At 50.5% G+C, this 14,707-nt stretch overlaps 1 protein-coding gene across 1 annotated transcript in view; it reads left to right on the top strand.

Moving 5' to 3' along the window:
• Window positions 1–1,787: 1,787 nt before the first annotated feature.
• Window positions 1,788–14,707, top strand: part of RRP12 (ribosomal RNA processing 12 homolog) — a 29,040-nt gene continuing 16,120 nt past the window's right edge. The window contains exons 1-14 of the mRNA XM_059054688.2: window positions 1,788–2,036; window positions 2,579–2,811; window positions 4,541–4,624; window positions 5,955–6,031; window positions 6,541–6,646; window positions 6,850–6,966; window positions 8,041–8,179; window positions 8,266–8,393; window positions 9,324–9,422; window positions 10,054–10,145; window positions 11,790–11,901; window positions 12,110–12,207; window positions 13,417–13,531; window positions 14,541–14,683. Coding sequence (XP_058910671.1) covers window positions 1,898–2,036; window positions 2,579–2,811; window positions 4,541–4,624; window positions 5,955–6,031; window positions 6,541–6,646; window positions 6,850–6,966; window positions 8,041–8,179; window positions 8,266–8,393; window positions 9,324–9,422; window positions 10,054–10,145; window positions 11,790–11,901; window positions 12,110–12,207; window positions 13,417–13,531; window positions 14,541–14,683 — 1,682 coding nt within the window. The 5' untranslated portion in view covers window positions 1,788–1,897. The remainder of the gene's footprint in view (window positions 2,037–2,578; window positions 2,812–4,540; window positions 4,625–5,954; window positions 6,032–6,540; window positions 6,647–6,849; window positions 6,967–8,040; window positions 8,180–8,265; window positions 8,394–9,323; window positions 9,423–10,053; window positions 10,146–11,789; window positions 11,902–12,109; window positions 12,208–13,416; window positions 13,532–14,540; window positions 14,684–14,707) is intronic.

Here is a 14,707-nt window from a genome sequence, read left to right on the forward strand (position 1 = left end):
AGGATTTTAACATTTGAATTTGGGGGGGACACAAACTGTCATTTCATCATTTTGTAACAAGGGGGAAAATTCACACTGTATCAAGTGAAGGAAGCAGAATGCAAAATCTTTGTCAGATACTGGTTCATTTACAAGTTTGACTCATTGAAGTGTCTTACTCAGTGGGAGCTAAAAAAAAATGTTTGTAAAATGAATGTTTAAAGCCTAATCAGCCAAAAGCCCCAGGACCAAGCCTTAGTCTGACAAAATCATATTTACTGACTTGAATTGAGGGAGGGAATTCTGGAGGGATCTTGGAATGCTGCTCTGCAAAAGAGGGGGAGGGAAACTCTTTTGTAAAGTTTGGGCTCAGGCTAAAGGATTCTGGGGAGGGTCTCAGGGGAGTGGGAATCAGTTCTGGATTGCTTTCCGGTTCTGAAGTGGAATTAGGAGAAGAGGATATTAAGTAGGTGGGATTGAGTGCTGTCATGAGGCAAGGGTGGTTTAGCAAGTGGGTACCCACAGTAATAAATGAAAATAGCTAAGCGGGTTTAGACCATCACTGCCTGCTTTTTTCTCTTTCCAGACCAAACTAGTTTTCACTCCTCAGGTCTGGCCAGGTCTTAACTCTTTTTTTTTTTTTTTTAATTGAAGTATAGTTGATTTACAATGTTGTGCCAATCTTTCAAAGTGATTCAGTTATACACATATATACATTTTAAAAAATTAATTAATTAATTAGTCTGCGTTGGGTCTTTGTTGCTGCACGCAGGCTTTCTCTAGTTGCAGCGAGCGGGGCCTACCCTGTTGCGGTGCGCCGGCTTCTCATCACGGTGGCTTCTCTTGTTGTGGAGCACGGGCTCTAGGCACGCAGGCTTCAGTAGCTGTGGCACACGGGCTCAGTAGTTGTGGCTCACAGGCTCTAGAGCACAGGCTCAGTAGGTGTGGCGCATGGGCTTAGTTGCTCCGCGGCATGTGGGATCTTCCCGGATCAGGGCTCAAACCCGTGTCCCCTGCATTGGCAGGTGGATTCCCCTTTTTTTTTTTTTCTTTTTTTTTTTTTTGCGGTACGCGGGCCTCTCCCGTTGCGGAGCACAGGCTCCGGACGCGCAGGCTCAGCGGCCATGGCTCACTGGCGCAGCTGCTCCGCACGCGGGATCTTCCCAGACCGGGGCACAAACCCGTGTCCCCTGCATCAGCAGGCGGACTCCCAACCACTGCGCCACCAGGAAAGCCCTGGCAGGTGGATTCTTAACCACTGTGCCACAAAGGAAGTCCCCATTTTTTTTAAAAAATATTCTTTTCCATTATGGTTTTTCCCAGGAGATTGGATATAGTTCCCTGTGCTATACAGTAGGATTAACTCTTTCAAATAAATTTGTTTCTACGCTTAAGTTTTGAAATTATATTTTAAAAAAATAACATAAATGTACGTTTGGTTTTTAACCTGCAAAGGAATTCCAGTTTTGTAAGACTCACTCCTGGGTGGGATAAGAAGGGTGGGAGGGAGACGCAAGAGGGAGGAGATATGGGGATATATGTACAGCTGATTCACTTTATTATAAAGCAGAAACTAACACACCATTGTAAAGTAATTATACTCCAATAAAGATGTAAAAAAAAAAAAAAAAAGGGCACTCCTGTGGCCAAGAACCCTAGCCCTGGAGTAAGAGCCCCAGCGACTCCCTAACACCATAACTTCTTCCCTAGGAACTGATCTCCTCGGAGCCCCTGCCAGACCGGAGTCCGGAGAATACGTGAACCGGATGTTGACTCTTTTGCCATGGTAACGGACGTGAATACGGAAGTTACGCCAGAGGAAGAGGAAGTGGAGCGGGCTGAGAACCCACGTGGGTCCTGCGTGTGTTTCTAGGTCCTTGGAACCCGGTCCTTTAAACTCAATCCCGGCTTAGTAGACATGGGTCGTTCGGGGAAGTTGCCCTCCGGGGTCTCGGCCAAGTTGAAACGCTGGAAGAAAGGCCACAGCAGCGACAGCAACCCGGCCATCTCCCGCCACCGCCAGGCCGCCCGCAGCCGCTTCTTCAGCCGGCCCTCAGGTAGCAGCGTCGCGACCCAGGCGCAGTGGGCGGCGGGGTTCTGGGCGGGCCTGGGTCTCAATGGATTTGAGCCTCTCTGCAAGCTCTGGGGCCCAAGCATCGGACCTTTCATCTCCTAAAATGTCCTATCTGGAGGCTGTTTTAAAGGCCCACCCTCCCCATTTAAGAGATGCAGAAACCGACTCCACAGGAGGGAGATGACTTGGCTAGGGTACCACGAGTATCAGTCAGTACTCACGCCTATAGTTAACCGTGGTGGCGCTTTACAAAGCGCTTTCATCCTCATCTCTTTCCCAGGCCCCTCACTGCAGCCCCCAGCCGACTCCCACCGGCGAAACTTTTACCTGGAGTGTTCCCTTTCTGAATCTGATAAGTTCTAGGTGTACAGTGGACCGCTGAGGCAGACCGCGTTCAGAGTTTAGCCTCTCTGGTTGGGGGCCTGGACTCCGCCTGTTTGTTTCCTAGGGGTAGTTCTTTTTCTCTTAGCCAAAAGGAGGTTCGGGTAAGAAGTGGGGGCCTTACCCTTTGCCTCCGGTCCTCAGGAAAGAGCGACTTGACAGTTGATGCGGTAAAGTTGCATAATGAGCTGCAGTCAGGATCCCTGCGTCTGGGTAAAAGCGAAGCCCCTGAGACTGCCATGGAAGAGGAAGAGGTGGCGCCAGCTCTCACCGAGAAGTCCTCGGGCACCTTCCTGAGCGGCCTCTCCGACTGCACAAACGTCACCTTCAGCAAAGTGCAGCGCTTCTGGGAGTCCAGCTCGGCTGCCCACAAGGAGGTAAGGGGGACTCTCAGGACAGCCGGAGGCTAGTGAGGGGAGGCCAGCTGACTGCTGTCCGGTGACAACGGGTGGAATCTCTGGATGATGTGTCACCCCTCCTACCCTTTGTGTCTGCTGCTTATTACCCCTCCTAGGGCAGGTTCCACTCTCTGCTTTTTCTAAGAACATCTTCCTGGCTCAAGTGTAAAGTCCCTCATGGTATTTTCCTGACAATTTTCAAATGTCCAAAACATTTTTTGCAAACATTTATCTCTTCAACTATACTTAACACAGGCCTTTTTATATACTGATGGAATGTTTTCAGGAAACATTTGTTGAGTAAATTAATACTGAATAACAGTGGTTAAAAAATGTTTTATCTAACAAGACCTAAATGTTATTTACTTTTTTTAGTTTATAAATTATATATATATATTTTTTCATTGTTTAAATGAAAAATGTCAAAACTATAAATGATAACAAAGTGAGGTGAGTAGAATAAAATATGAAAGTTGTTCTCTCAGCTTAACTCCTTTGTGGTACTGTTAACAGTAACAGTACTTTTCTAGACCAGCGCTGTCGAAAAGAAATGTAATGTGAGCCACATACATAATTTAAAATTTTCTAGTAGCTATGTTAAATAAAAGTAAAAAAGATGCAAGTGAAATTAACCTTAATTATATATCTCATTTAACCTGGTATACCCAAAATATTGTTGTTTCAGCTTATAATCAATATTTTTAAAAGTGAGGTGTTTTTGCATTATTTTTATCGTACTAAGTCTTCAAAATCTACTCTGACACCTCCATTCGGAGGCTCAATCTTCATTGGCAATACTTGATTTGTATTTAAAGTTCATAAAACTTAACAGTTGCAAAAGTAGATTCATATACCCAAGTAGTTCTAAATCTGTTTCCCAATAACTGGATAAAGTATTTGTTTTTTTTTTTTGCGCTATGCGGGCCTCTCACTGTTGTGGCCTCTCCCATTGCGGAGCACAGGCTGCGGACGCGCAGGCTCAGCGGCCATGGCTCACGGGCCGAGCCGCTCCGCGGCATGTGGGATCTTCCCGGACCAGGGCACGAACCCGTGTCTCCTGCATCGGCAGGCGGATTCTCAACCACTGCGCCACCAGGGAAGCCCCAAAGTATTTGTTTTTAAATATAAATAATTTAAAAATTTTAAGATGCAGTTCCTGAGTCATACTAGCCACATCTCAAGTGCTCAGTGGCCTCTTGTCAAATTACTGTTCTAGACATTTTTACCCACATTTTGTTTAGGTTTACGAAATGCCATTATATTTTATATAGACTAGTCTACAACTTTTTTCGCCACTGATCAGTGTTTCTGAGTTAATCTATGTAGTTGTTCACCATTCTTTTCAATAGTTACATAGTGTTTGAATTTGTCATTATTATATAATGAGTACCTTATTAATACCTTGTTGATGGCTGCTTTATTGTTCCAATTGGTTGCGGCAGTGAACACTTGTGCTTGAATGTTTACACATTTGTGCAGGTATTTCCATATATAAGAGGTAGAGCCTTAGAGGTGGGTTTTGGGCAGATGTGTGAGTTTTCCTGTTGCTGGGCCCCGTGTGTGTTCCCCTGGCTCTGGATGCCGCTCATCTTGTCTGCTCTGGGCTATGTCAGGAGAATAATTTGTGAAGGAGGAAGGAGAAGAGGCTACCCTGCGGTGGGGTTTGATCGGAGATAGATGTCATAGGTACCTTCTTCCTCCTGTGCAGATCTGTGCTGTCTTGGCTGCTGTCACCGAGGTGATACGCTCCCAGGGTGGGAAGGAGACAGAGACTGAGTACTTTGCTGCCCTGGTGAGTGGGTGTGACTTGCAGGTGGGCGGGCTTTTGGAGTAGCAGGTTATTCAGGCTATAAGGAGAAGGCAGGGGCCCCTGCATGCAGGGATAGAGGACAACCTTAAACAGGTGAAAGTGCTTCAGTTATTCTCAGGTGGCTTGGTAAACCTGGTGGGATTTGCTACATTATTCTTGTAAAACAAAATCCACTTCTCTCTTTTTTTTTTTTTTTCTCCTAATCCATGAAATTGAGTTACACCCAGGGGATTCTCTAGTAAAATTGTTTTCAAAGTGTAGTCTGGGGGTTCCCAAGACCCTTTTGGGGGTTGGTTAAGTCAAAATTATTTCCATAATAATGCTAAACCATCATTTACCTTTTTCACTCCCGTTCTCTCATGACCGTACCCTGGAGTTTTCCAGAAGTTACGTGATGTCTGATGACATTTTGACAGCTCATGGAATTGTGCTTGCATATTTGTGTGTTTTAAAAAATTCTCAGTTTTAATTTTTAATATGATAAATATCAATAGCTATAACTTTTGTAAACAAAATCTCTTTGGGGGAAATCCTCAATACTTTTTAAGGGTGTAAAAGTGTGAGAACCACTATTGTGGAACAGGGGCTGGCAAACTATATAGCCCATGGGCATAATCTGACTCGTGGCCTGTTTTTGTATAGTCCTAGGGCTGGGAATGGTTTTTACATTTTTTTTTTTTTTTTTTTTTTTGGTACGCGGGCCTCTCACTGTTGTGGCCTCTCCCATTGCGGAGCACAGGCTCCGGATGCGCAGGCTCAGCAGCCATGGCTCACGGGCCCAGTTGCTCCGCGGCATGTGGGATCTTCCCGGACCGGGGCACGAACCCGTGTCCCCTGCATCGGCAGGCGGATTCTCAACCACTGCGCCACCAGGGAAGCCCTGGTTTTTACATTTTTACAAGATAGTTAAAATACACAAAGAAGAATACGCAGCAGAGACCATACGTGGCCTGCAAAGTCTAAAGTATTTATTATCTGGCTCTTTACAGAAAAAGCTTTCTAACCTCTGCTCTAGACTAATGAAGTAGATTAGGTAGCACTATATGGTTTTCATAATGTGTCAGGCAGTGTTCTAAATGTCTGATGTATATTAATTCAATTAAACCTCACAACAACTTCTCCCTATTTTACAAATGAGGAAACCGAGTCACAGAAAAGTTAAGTTGCTAGTCCAAAGTCACAGTGGCGGAGCTGGGATTTGAACCTCTGACACCAGCTTGGTCATAACTGTCCTGCTGGGCACACAGTCCCCCCATACCCCATTTGCCCAGCGTGACACATTTCTCACTCACACCCCATGGTCTGGCCTCAGATGACAACAGTGGAAGTGGTGGAGTCCACGGAATCTCTGGCCGCTGTTGCTTACCTGCTGAACCTCGTCCTGAAGCGGTGAGTCCTGGCTCCTTGTAGGGGGAAGAAGGGAGTGGGGGTGGAAGGGAGGAAGAGGATCAGGGAATTATTAAAAAGAACAGAAAGATGCTGAGTATCAGGTGGCGTTCTACTGGCTCAGGCTCCAGGGTGGCCTGGGATGTTACAGGACAGAGTGTGAGTGCTGTTGCCTGGGCAGGGGCAGCCCTGTGCAGCGAGTGGGGCAGGAGGGACAGGGTGGAGTGTTGAGCCACGATGTCTGGGCATCTGCAGCCAGGGGGCAGGTGGGGAGAGGACTTGGGGGAATTTATAAGGGCCCATTTGGTGGGTAGTGGAGAGCGGGTGGTGGAGAAGGTGGGGCAGGCAGGGAGCTCAGGTGCCATGGAAATGCACTGAACCAGGCGTCAGGAAGGGTGGGCTCGTGGAGTGACTGGGCCAAGCGCTGCCCCGCTCTGTCCAGCTTCTCCTCCAGACCAGCTGCTCTTGGAGGCCCCTCTAGTCTTCTGACCTTCTTTCTTCTCTCCCTGCAGCGTGCCCAGCCCTGTGCTCATTAAGAAGTTCTCTGATACCTCCAAAGTCTTCATGGATATCATGTCAGCCCAGGCCAGCAGTGGCTCCACCTCTGCCCTCCGATGGGTCAGTGTTTGGGTCTCAGTGTCCCCCTGCCATCTTCCAGAGCCCATCTGATTTGGCTACAGCTTGGACACTCCCTGGGAGGGGTATAGACATTCTGTGGACCCTCAGAAAGCCCTTTGGCATTTTCTGGAGTTGGTGAGAAGCCGGGCTCTTTCCCACCTGGGTGAAGCGGGTGGAGCTGAGAGACTGCCTCTCCTCTGAAGGTCCTCTCCTGCCTGGCCACCCTTCTGCGGAAGCAGGACCTGGAGGCCTGGAGCTACCCTGTGACCCTGCAGGTGTACCATGGGCTGCTGAGCTTCACCGTGCACACCAAGCCCAAGGTGAGGCCATGGGGCACCAGGACATGGGAGGGGGCAGCCACTCTAGTAACCGGGCTGGGCCTGGCCTGCTGAGTGGACTGGGGAGGTCGCCCTGAGTGCTGGGCTCTTGTCCAGAGGTTCTCCTCCTGCCCGAAGCCCTATCTGCTAGCTCCTCCTACAGGAGGGAGGGTCACGGTCAGGCCCATTTGAGTCTCTGCTCCCTCATTGGTCAGTGACGTGTTTAGTTACAGTGGCAGGAGAGGGGGCTGGAGGGGGGCTTTGAGTCACACAGACCTGAGTTGAATACTGGACTCACTGGTTGTGCTGTGACCTTGGGCAAGTTACTTCACCTCTCTGAGTCTTGGTTTTTAAGCTGTAAAATAGGGATGATAATAACTTTGCTGCAAGGTCATGGTGACACTCTGGTGTTCCCCACAGGCCTGGTGAAGGTCCTGGCTTGTAGTAGGTGCCCAGTAAGTTGTGCTTGGCCACTCTGCTTCCTCCTGAAATTTAGGGTGGGGAACGTGTAACAGTCGTAAGAGTCACTCCCTGTGCTAAGCCCTCTGACCCCAGGCAGACTCATGCCTCCTTCCCTGTGTATCCCTGCAGTGGTTCCCTCACTTGCTTCAGGTCTCTGCTGAAATGTCATGTCACTGAAGTGACACTTTCCTGATCGCCGTATAAAATGTAACAGCCCCTGTTTTATTGTCTGCAAAGTAGATTTACCTTCTGATGTACATTTCTTTATTTCCTACCTCCCAATGAGTTGTTGGTTCACTGCTGAACTGGTGGACACTCCATATTGCTGGACAATAGCATGAATGAAGGAATCCGTGTTGTAAAGTTGAGACACTGAAGCTCAGAGACTAAGTGGTCTGGTTTGCTCAAGGCCAGTTGGTGAGTTAGCAGAAGAGCAGGAATGGAAAGCGAGGTCTGTCTTACTCGGCAGCCCAGGAGTCCACACACACACAGCCCAGGCATGGCCTTGGCCCCGTAGGAGATGTGCAATCAATGCTCACTGTTGGTGGTCATGAGAACCACATACACTGCTTGTTGAACACTGACCCGGCCCCGTCCCCCTTCCTTGCCCCTCAGATCCGGAAGGCTGCCCAGCATGGAGTGTGCTCCGTCCTCAAGGGTAGTGAATTCATGTTTGGTGAAAAGGCCCCTGCCCATCACCCTGCTGCCATGTCCACTGCCAAGTTCTGCATCCAGGAGATCGAAAAGTCTGGAGGTGGGGAAGCGCAGTTGAGAGTGGGTGGTGGGGGACGGCCTGCTGCAGAGAGTGGGCTGGAGTCTCAGCTGCCCTCTGTCCACCAGGCTCCAAGGAGGTCACCACCACACTGCACATGCTGACCCTGCTGAAGGACCTGCTGCCCTGCTTCCCAGACGGCCTGGTGAAGAGCTGCAGTGAGACTCTCCTCCGGGTCATGACCTTGAACCACGTGGTGAGCTCGGGCCCCAGTGCATGGGGACGCGCCAAGGAGGAGGGAGGGCAGAGCTTCAGACCCCAGGACCGTGGTGCTGGCACTCGGGAAACTCACTGTTCCGGCCAAAAGCAGCCCCCACGCTGCTCTTAGCTACACCCGGTGACAACATCTCATCCCCGGTGTCGGACAGGCTGGGCATCTTCAGTTGGGAGATGAGGTGAGGGAGAGGGTGGAACCATGGCGGGGCTGGTAAAGCGTTAGTCCTCCCCCTACCTTGAGCTGTACCCCAGCCACAGACACGGTTATTTCTCTCTCTCTCTTTTTTTTTGCTTACTTAATAACGTCAGTATGACAACTTTAAAGATACATAAAAACGATCCCTTGCATTTGATATGCTAGCACATTTCTGTTAATCGCTATATATTCTCTTACACTGTTTGTTCACATACGTATTTTAAAGTATTCATTATATAAATAACATGATCATTGTTTAAAAGGAAAAAAAAACATTCTGAAGTATATAAAGTAAAAAAATAGAAGTCTCTTTTTCCTTCCAAGTCTCATTTCCTAAGATAAATAGTACAGACCAACTTGCTGTGTATCCTTTCAGACATATTCTTTTTAGGTAAGCAAGCACATAAAAACGTGAAAATACAGCTATAATTATAGTATGCCAACCATTTGTAGCCTGCTTTTTTAGCCCATATGTTAAAAAAAAAAATTTGTTCACATTTTTCCATTGTCCTTGTTTAAATCCTTTTTTTTCCTGGTGGCTACCAAGACTTACTAAAGCAACAGTCCTCTGAGTGTCCAGGTGCAGGAGGCATGTTTGAGGTTCAGGGGGCCCAAGTCCCCACAAGCCCACCGGCTGGAGTGGGATATTGAAGAGCACAGGGCCACTGTGGGCTTTGCGGTGGGTTCCCCACTAAGCCTCCGTGTCCTCTCCAGCTGGTGACAGCCTGTGCCATGCAGGCCTTTCACAGCCTCTTCCATGCCAAGCCCAGCCCGGGTACCCTGCCAGCAGAGCTCAACGCCCAGATCATCACGGTGAGGCCTGATGGGGATATGGCTGTGCTAGGGGGCTGCCCTGTTACTTGTCTGCAGAGCAAGTTTGGATGGGCTGGGTTGGGCCGCCCTAGTTTAGGAGTCAGGTAGACGGGCAGCCAGGAGACTGACCACCGAAGCCACATCAGTGTCCACGGGAGCTGGGGGCCCTGACTCTTGACTTTGTGGTAGTTAACGTAATAAACCATTCAGCGTGGTCTCATGGTATTAACAGGTACCTTGAACAAAGGTTCTCAATGTTAGGGATCTGTGGGTGGATATGGGGAAGGGGACACAAACTCCCCCCAGATTGCAAAACGTGTGTATATGCTCACGTACATTTTTCCGGAGAAGGGTTCTGGCTTTTGTCAGATTCACAAAGTGTTGTGTGACCCAAGTTATTCTTGACTGCTCCTAGAGATTTTTTTCCCATAGAAGCAGAAGCGGAAGGGCTTCATTGAGCAGGGAAAGGAAGGCCAAGGGGGCTGTGAGTGCAGGGGACCCCGTGTGCAGGCCCTGGGACAGGACAGTCACGGGGACGTGCTGTTGCTTAGGGATGGGAAGGGGTCCTGTCATTGGGCTGCTGCTGAGCACACTTGCTCAGTCACCTGCTTATTCCCTGTCCCGCCCCTAGGCCTTGTACGACTACATTCCCAGCGAGAATGACTTACAACCCCTGCTGGCCTGGCTGAAGGTCATGGAGAAAGCCCACATCAACCTGGTTAGGTAGGGATGTGGTGGAGGGCGGTCCCTTGGCCTCCAGCCAGGCCCCCTGCACTTCGGTACAGATGGGAGGGACATGAGCCGGGAGCTGGAGGGGGTTCGGCTTTCTGGGCGAGGGGGGGGTGGCAGTTCTGCACTGGGTGTGTGCAGACCAGCTCTTGTGTTCCTGAAGGGGGGGCCGGGTAGCACAGCCTGTGTTAGCCAGGGCTGCTGCCTTTCCTGCCAGAGCTACGAGGAGCTGAGCAGCAACACGGCGGCTGAGAGCACCTTCCCCACCAAGAGGTGGGGCCCGAGTGCCAGCCTGATTCCTGTCACCCCCAGCCGGCTGTCACCCTGTGCAGCTGGCTTACTTCTCAGAGGATATCATCCCCTTTCTGCGGCTCCACCCTACTCCCCACCTGGGTTAATGGTCCCCTCCTCTGGGATCCTCAGTCCTGCGAACCCAGTTTCTGTTTTGTGTCTCCGTCATAACAGTCACTCTTATAGTAGGTGATTGCATTTTGCCTGGAGGCAAGGTCTCCGAGGCTCCCGAAGCTTGACCACCGTGTCATCCTCCCCTCTGCTGAAGGCTTCCTGTCAGCTTGCTCTCCCCCAGGCACCATGCTGGGTGCTTTGCATCCATGTTTCATCTCACTGATCACACCACCCCATGAGGAAGGTCTTAGCCCGCTTCATAAACCAGAAAGTAAAGCACTGCGAGTTAGCTAGTCGTGCAGCTGCAGGGTAGCAAAGCCAGGTCTCCAGCGCAAGTCTGCCAGGCCCGTGTCTTTTTTTCTGCACCAAATCACCTTTTACCTGGAGGTGCCAGCAAATGGCCAAATAATTTTGTTCTCCACTTCTCAGGGTTTATCCTGCAGGACTCCCACAGTTGTAGGATGTTTGTTGTAGCACTCTAGGTAATGGCAGAAATACCTAGGAGCAACCTAGATGTGGCCCCTGGGGGTACTGGTTAAATGCAAACAGTGGAATACTAGGCAGCTGTTAAAAATAATTGAGGTAAATGTGTGCATGCTGATGTGGGAAGACCTCCAAGATACACTGTGCAAAAACAAGGTGCGTAATTATCTGTATTCTTGGGCCAAACTACCAGGCTTTGAATCCTGACCACCCCCACCCCCCACTAGCTGGGTGGCCTTGGGCAAGTTATTCGACTTCTCTGAGCCTCAGTTTCCTCATCTATAAAATGGGAATTGTAATAGGATTTAATCTCAGTTGTAAGGTTTTTGTTTGTTATTGTTTTTTGCAAGGTTTAAATGAATGAATGCTTACTGTTACACCAGTGGTTGGTATGTGATAATTGTTACATAAATGTCAGCAATTGTTATTGTTTTGTGTGTTTGTATATGCATAAAAATTTCTGGAAGAGTATTTGAGAAACTTAAGCTTGAATTTCCCCTGGGAAGTGCATCCGAGAGTCAGTCTGGGAGAAAGGTGTGGTGAGGAAGGCATGTTCTTCGTTTTATACCCTGGAGACCTGTTTGCATTTTTGTACCACATGTAGCTGTCACCTGCATGACGGCACTTTTTGCAGTTGCCCACCAGCAGGGCCCTGTAGAGCCCCGCAGATCTGTGACTGCCGTCAGACCTGGGCCATCTGGGTCCCTGAGGTCCAGGACCAGGCCCCACAGAAGCCTTTTGTGTTGACAGGCTGCATCGGGACCTGGGCCTGGGCCACCTCCCTCGCTTGTTTGGAACTGCGACAACCTGCCTCCTCTCCCCCCACTCGCAGGTGGTGACAGCTGCCACCCAGTGCCTTCAGGTACCTCAGCCCCCCAGCCCAGCTTTAGGAAGGGAAGTAGGGAGCCTTAGGGCTCCCAGAGCTCACCCCAGGCCTCCAGCTGCGTCCTGGGGAGGAAGTTCTCAGGGTGGGGGTGAGCTTTCTAGAAGCTTCAGGAAGCAGTCACCTGGGAAGGCTGAGTGGCACTGGGAGACTGTCTTGGGCCCAAACAGCTGTGGCCTCTTTGCAGGAGATCCTGAAGGAGTGTGTCGCTCCCCACATGGCTGACATCGGCTCCGTGACCTCCTCGGCCTCAGGCCCTGCCCAGTATGTTGCCAAGATGTTCAGGTGAGAACACAGCCTCTGTGTGAGGAGGGAATAAGGTGTGCCTGTAGAAAGTTCCTCATGATGACAGGTACTCCTCTTGTCACTGTGGTGGGCCTTGCACACACTGCCAGAGCAGCTGCTGTCGGTTTGAGCACTGGCCACACTCCAGGTGCCATAGTGTCATGCTCATGAGTGTGGACTTGGCGGCCCGTCATCTGGGGCTAGTTCCTCCACCTCTCCACACCTCAGGGTCCGCATCAGTCTAATGGAGGTGTGGATTGAATGAGGTCATATATGTAAAGTTCTCAGAACAGTACCTGATGTGTAGTTAAGTTCCAATAAATAGAAACTACTGGTAGTCCTTACAGTTCTAGGAGATGGGTGCTGACCCCATTTTACAGACTGGGAAAGCTGAGGTCACTCAACTAGTAAGTGGCAGCCTGACCACAGAGTCCACTCCTACTCGTGTGCTGTGCTGCCCTCCATGCCGACAAGAGAAGCCATTCACAGACGCGGCCTCCAACCACCCGGGCCCTTCCAGCCGCCAGTGAGGAGCTCAGAGCACCAAGAGGCTTGGATCTTTGGTGTTTCCTCTGGGTCTGTCTGCGCAGCTCCAAGGTGTGATGCTTTGGGTTCTGTTCCTTGTGAGGACATAGGCCTGTTTCTTCTGGATACACCTGGAATGAAGTTTCGGAAAACTGAGGAATAGAGCTGCTCCACACCCAGCTCACCCCTTTCCCCACACTAACCCCTGTTGGCCATTCTTGCCTAAAGCCTCTGAGGCTCGACTTCAAGAGATGAGCTGACCACAGCGTGCACGGGCCGGAAGGGTCTAGCAGCCGGCTGGGCTTCCCCACGGCTGTGGCTTTCCTCCCTCTGCCCAGGCCTCCTGTACCTACCCCATCTTCCCTCTGGTCAGACCCAGAAAGCATGGGACAGTGACAACACGGGCTTTGGAGGCCCAGTTTGGCCACTAGCGGAGTGACACTGCTGGGTTACTTAGTCCCTCTGACCCTCAGTTTCCCCATCTGAGAATGGAACAAATAACCTAGCTCACAGCTTTTTTTTGAAGTGTGAGGATTATATAAATGAAACTCTTAGCACAGGGGGTACTTGGTAAACACTAGCTCTCCCCCTTGGCCTTTCCTGGGGCCTCACCCTTGCTGTGGTCTGTAGTTCCTGGTGCCGGCCATGGACTTCCACAGCCCTGACTGCCCAATCCCTTGGCAGGGCAGTGGAGGAGGGCCTGACGTACAGATTCCACGCATCATGGAGCTCCGTGCTGCAGCTGCTGTGTGTCTTCTTCGAGGCGTGTGGGAGACAGGCCCATCCTGTGATGAAGAAGGTGAATGAGGCAGCGGCTGGGTCAGGGCAGGAGGTGGCTGGGGCTGCTAAAGGGGCACATGTCTCCGTTACCTCTGTGCTTTACTCCACCACTGCCAGGGTCCGGTGCGGGTGCCCAGTACTGTGTCCCCAGGAAGGCGACTGGGCGAACGTGGGAGGAACGAGAAGAGGGCTGAAACCACTCCTCCCCCCACCGCCTAATGCCTTCTCACTAGTCTTAGCTGGAGTTGATGGTTTTGAAACTCACAGGGAACCAGTGTGATTCTCCCTCATCCCTATCTATTATCTTAATTTTTAATGCTCTAAATTGTCTGTAACAGGGGAGCATAGTATTTTAAGCAGCCTTAGGTCCCAGGGAGGTTACCAAAGCCCAGAGTAAACCATTTAAGGCTCAGGGATCACTCGGAGATCCTCCCCAGCTCCAGAAGCAGGTGGGAGCCTGAGGACAGGCCACAGACCCCTCTCCAGTAAGGCGGAGCAGCTCCCGGCCTCGTGGGGCCTTCCCCAAGGGTAGGGCCTTCCTTGAGAGGCCTGACCTGGGCCCCACTAGATTAGGTTTGGCAACACCTGGCTCCTGTGAGAGGTCCTCAAGGAATGAGTCTTGCAGAGGGCCTCTGAGGGGCTGTAGTGAACCAGGGGGGGCAGCTCTGGTCTTGAGGGGCAGCTGCTCCTCAGTGCCTGCTAATTTATACTAATTGTAGTGTGGGTCTGCATTTCCCATACCTTCCTGGTTTTCAAGGTAAACCGGAAATCTGCATTTGTATATGAAATCTCCTGATTTTTATACGTTACTAACAAATACAGAATTTCTTTTTAAATTCTGGGGCATTGAGGAGGGCTCAAACATATCCAAGAGTTGAATTTGGTTAATGGTCTGTGACCTCCGGCGAGAGCATAACCTGACCCCACGCCCCTGACCTTGTCCTCTCGGAGACTTTGGCCCAGCCTCAGCCACGGGTGCCTGCACTGCAGGCCCATCTTAATGTCTGACCCACGTCTCTTTGCTTCAGTGCCTCCAGTCCCTGTGTGACCTGCGCCTCTCCCCCTACTCCCCCCACGTGGCAGCTCTGGACCGCGCAGTGGGCGCTGCTGTGGCCAGCATGGGCCCCGAGGTGGTTTTAGAGGCTGTGCCTTTGGAAATCGATGGCTCTGAGTAAGTGCAGCCCTGCTTGGCTTC

This window comes from Kogia breviceps, chromosome 2, assembly GCF_026419965.1.
Source record: "Kogia breviceps isolate mKogBre1 chromosome 2, mKogBre1 haplotype 1, whole genome shotgun sequence".
Lineage (NCBI taxonomy): Eukaryota > Metazoa > Chordata > Mammalia > Artiodactyla > Physeteridae > Kogia > Kogia breviceps.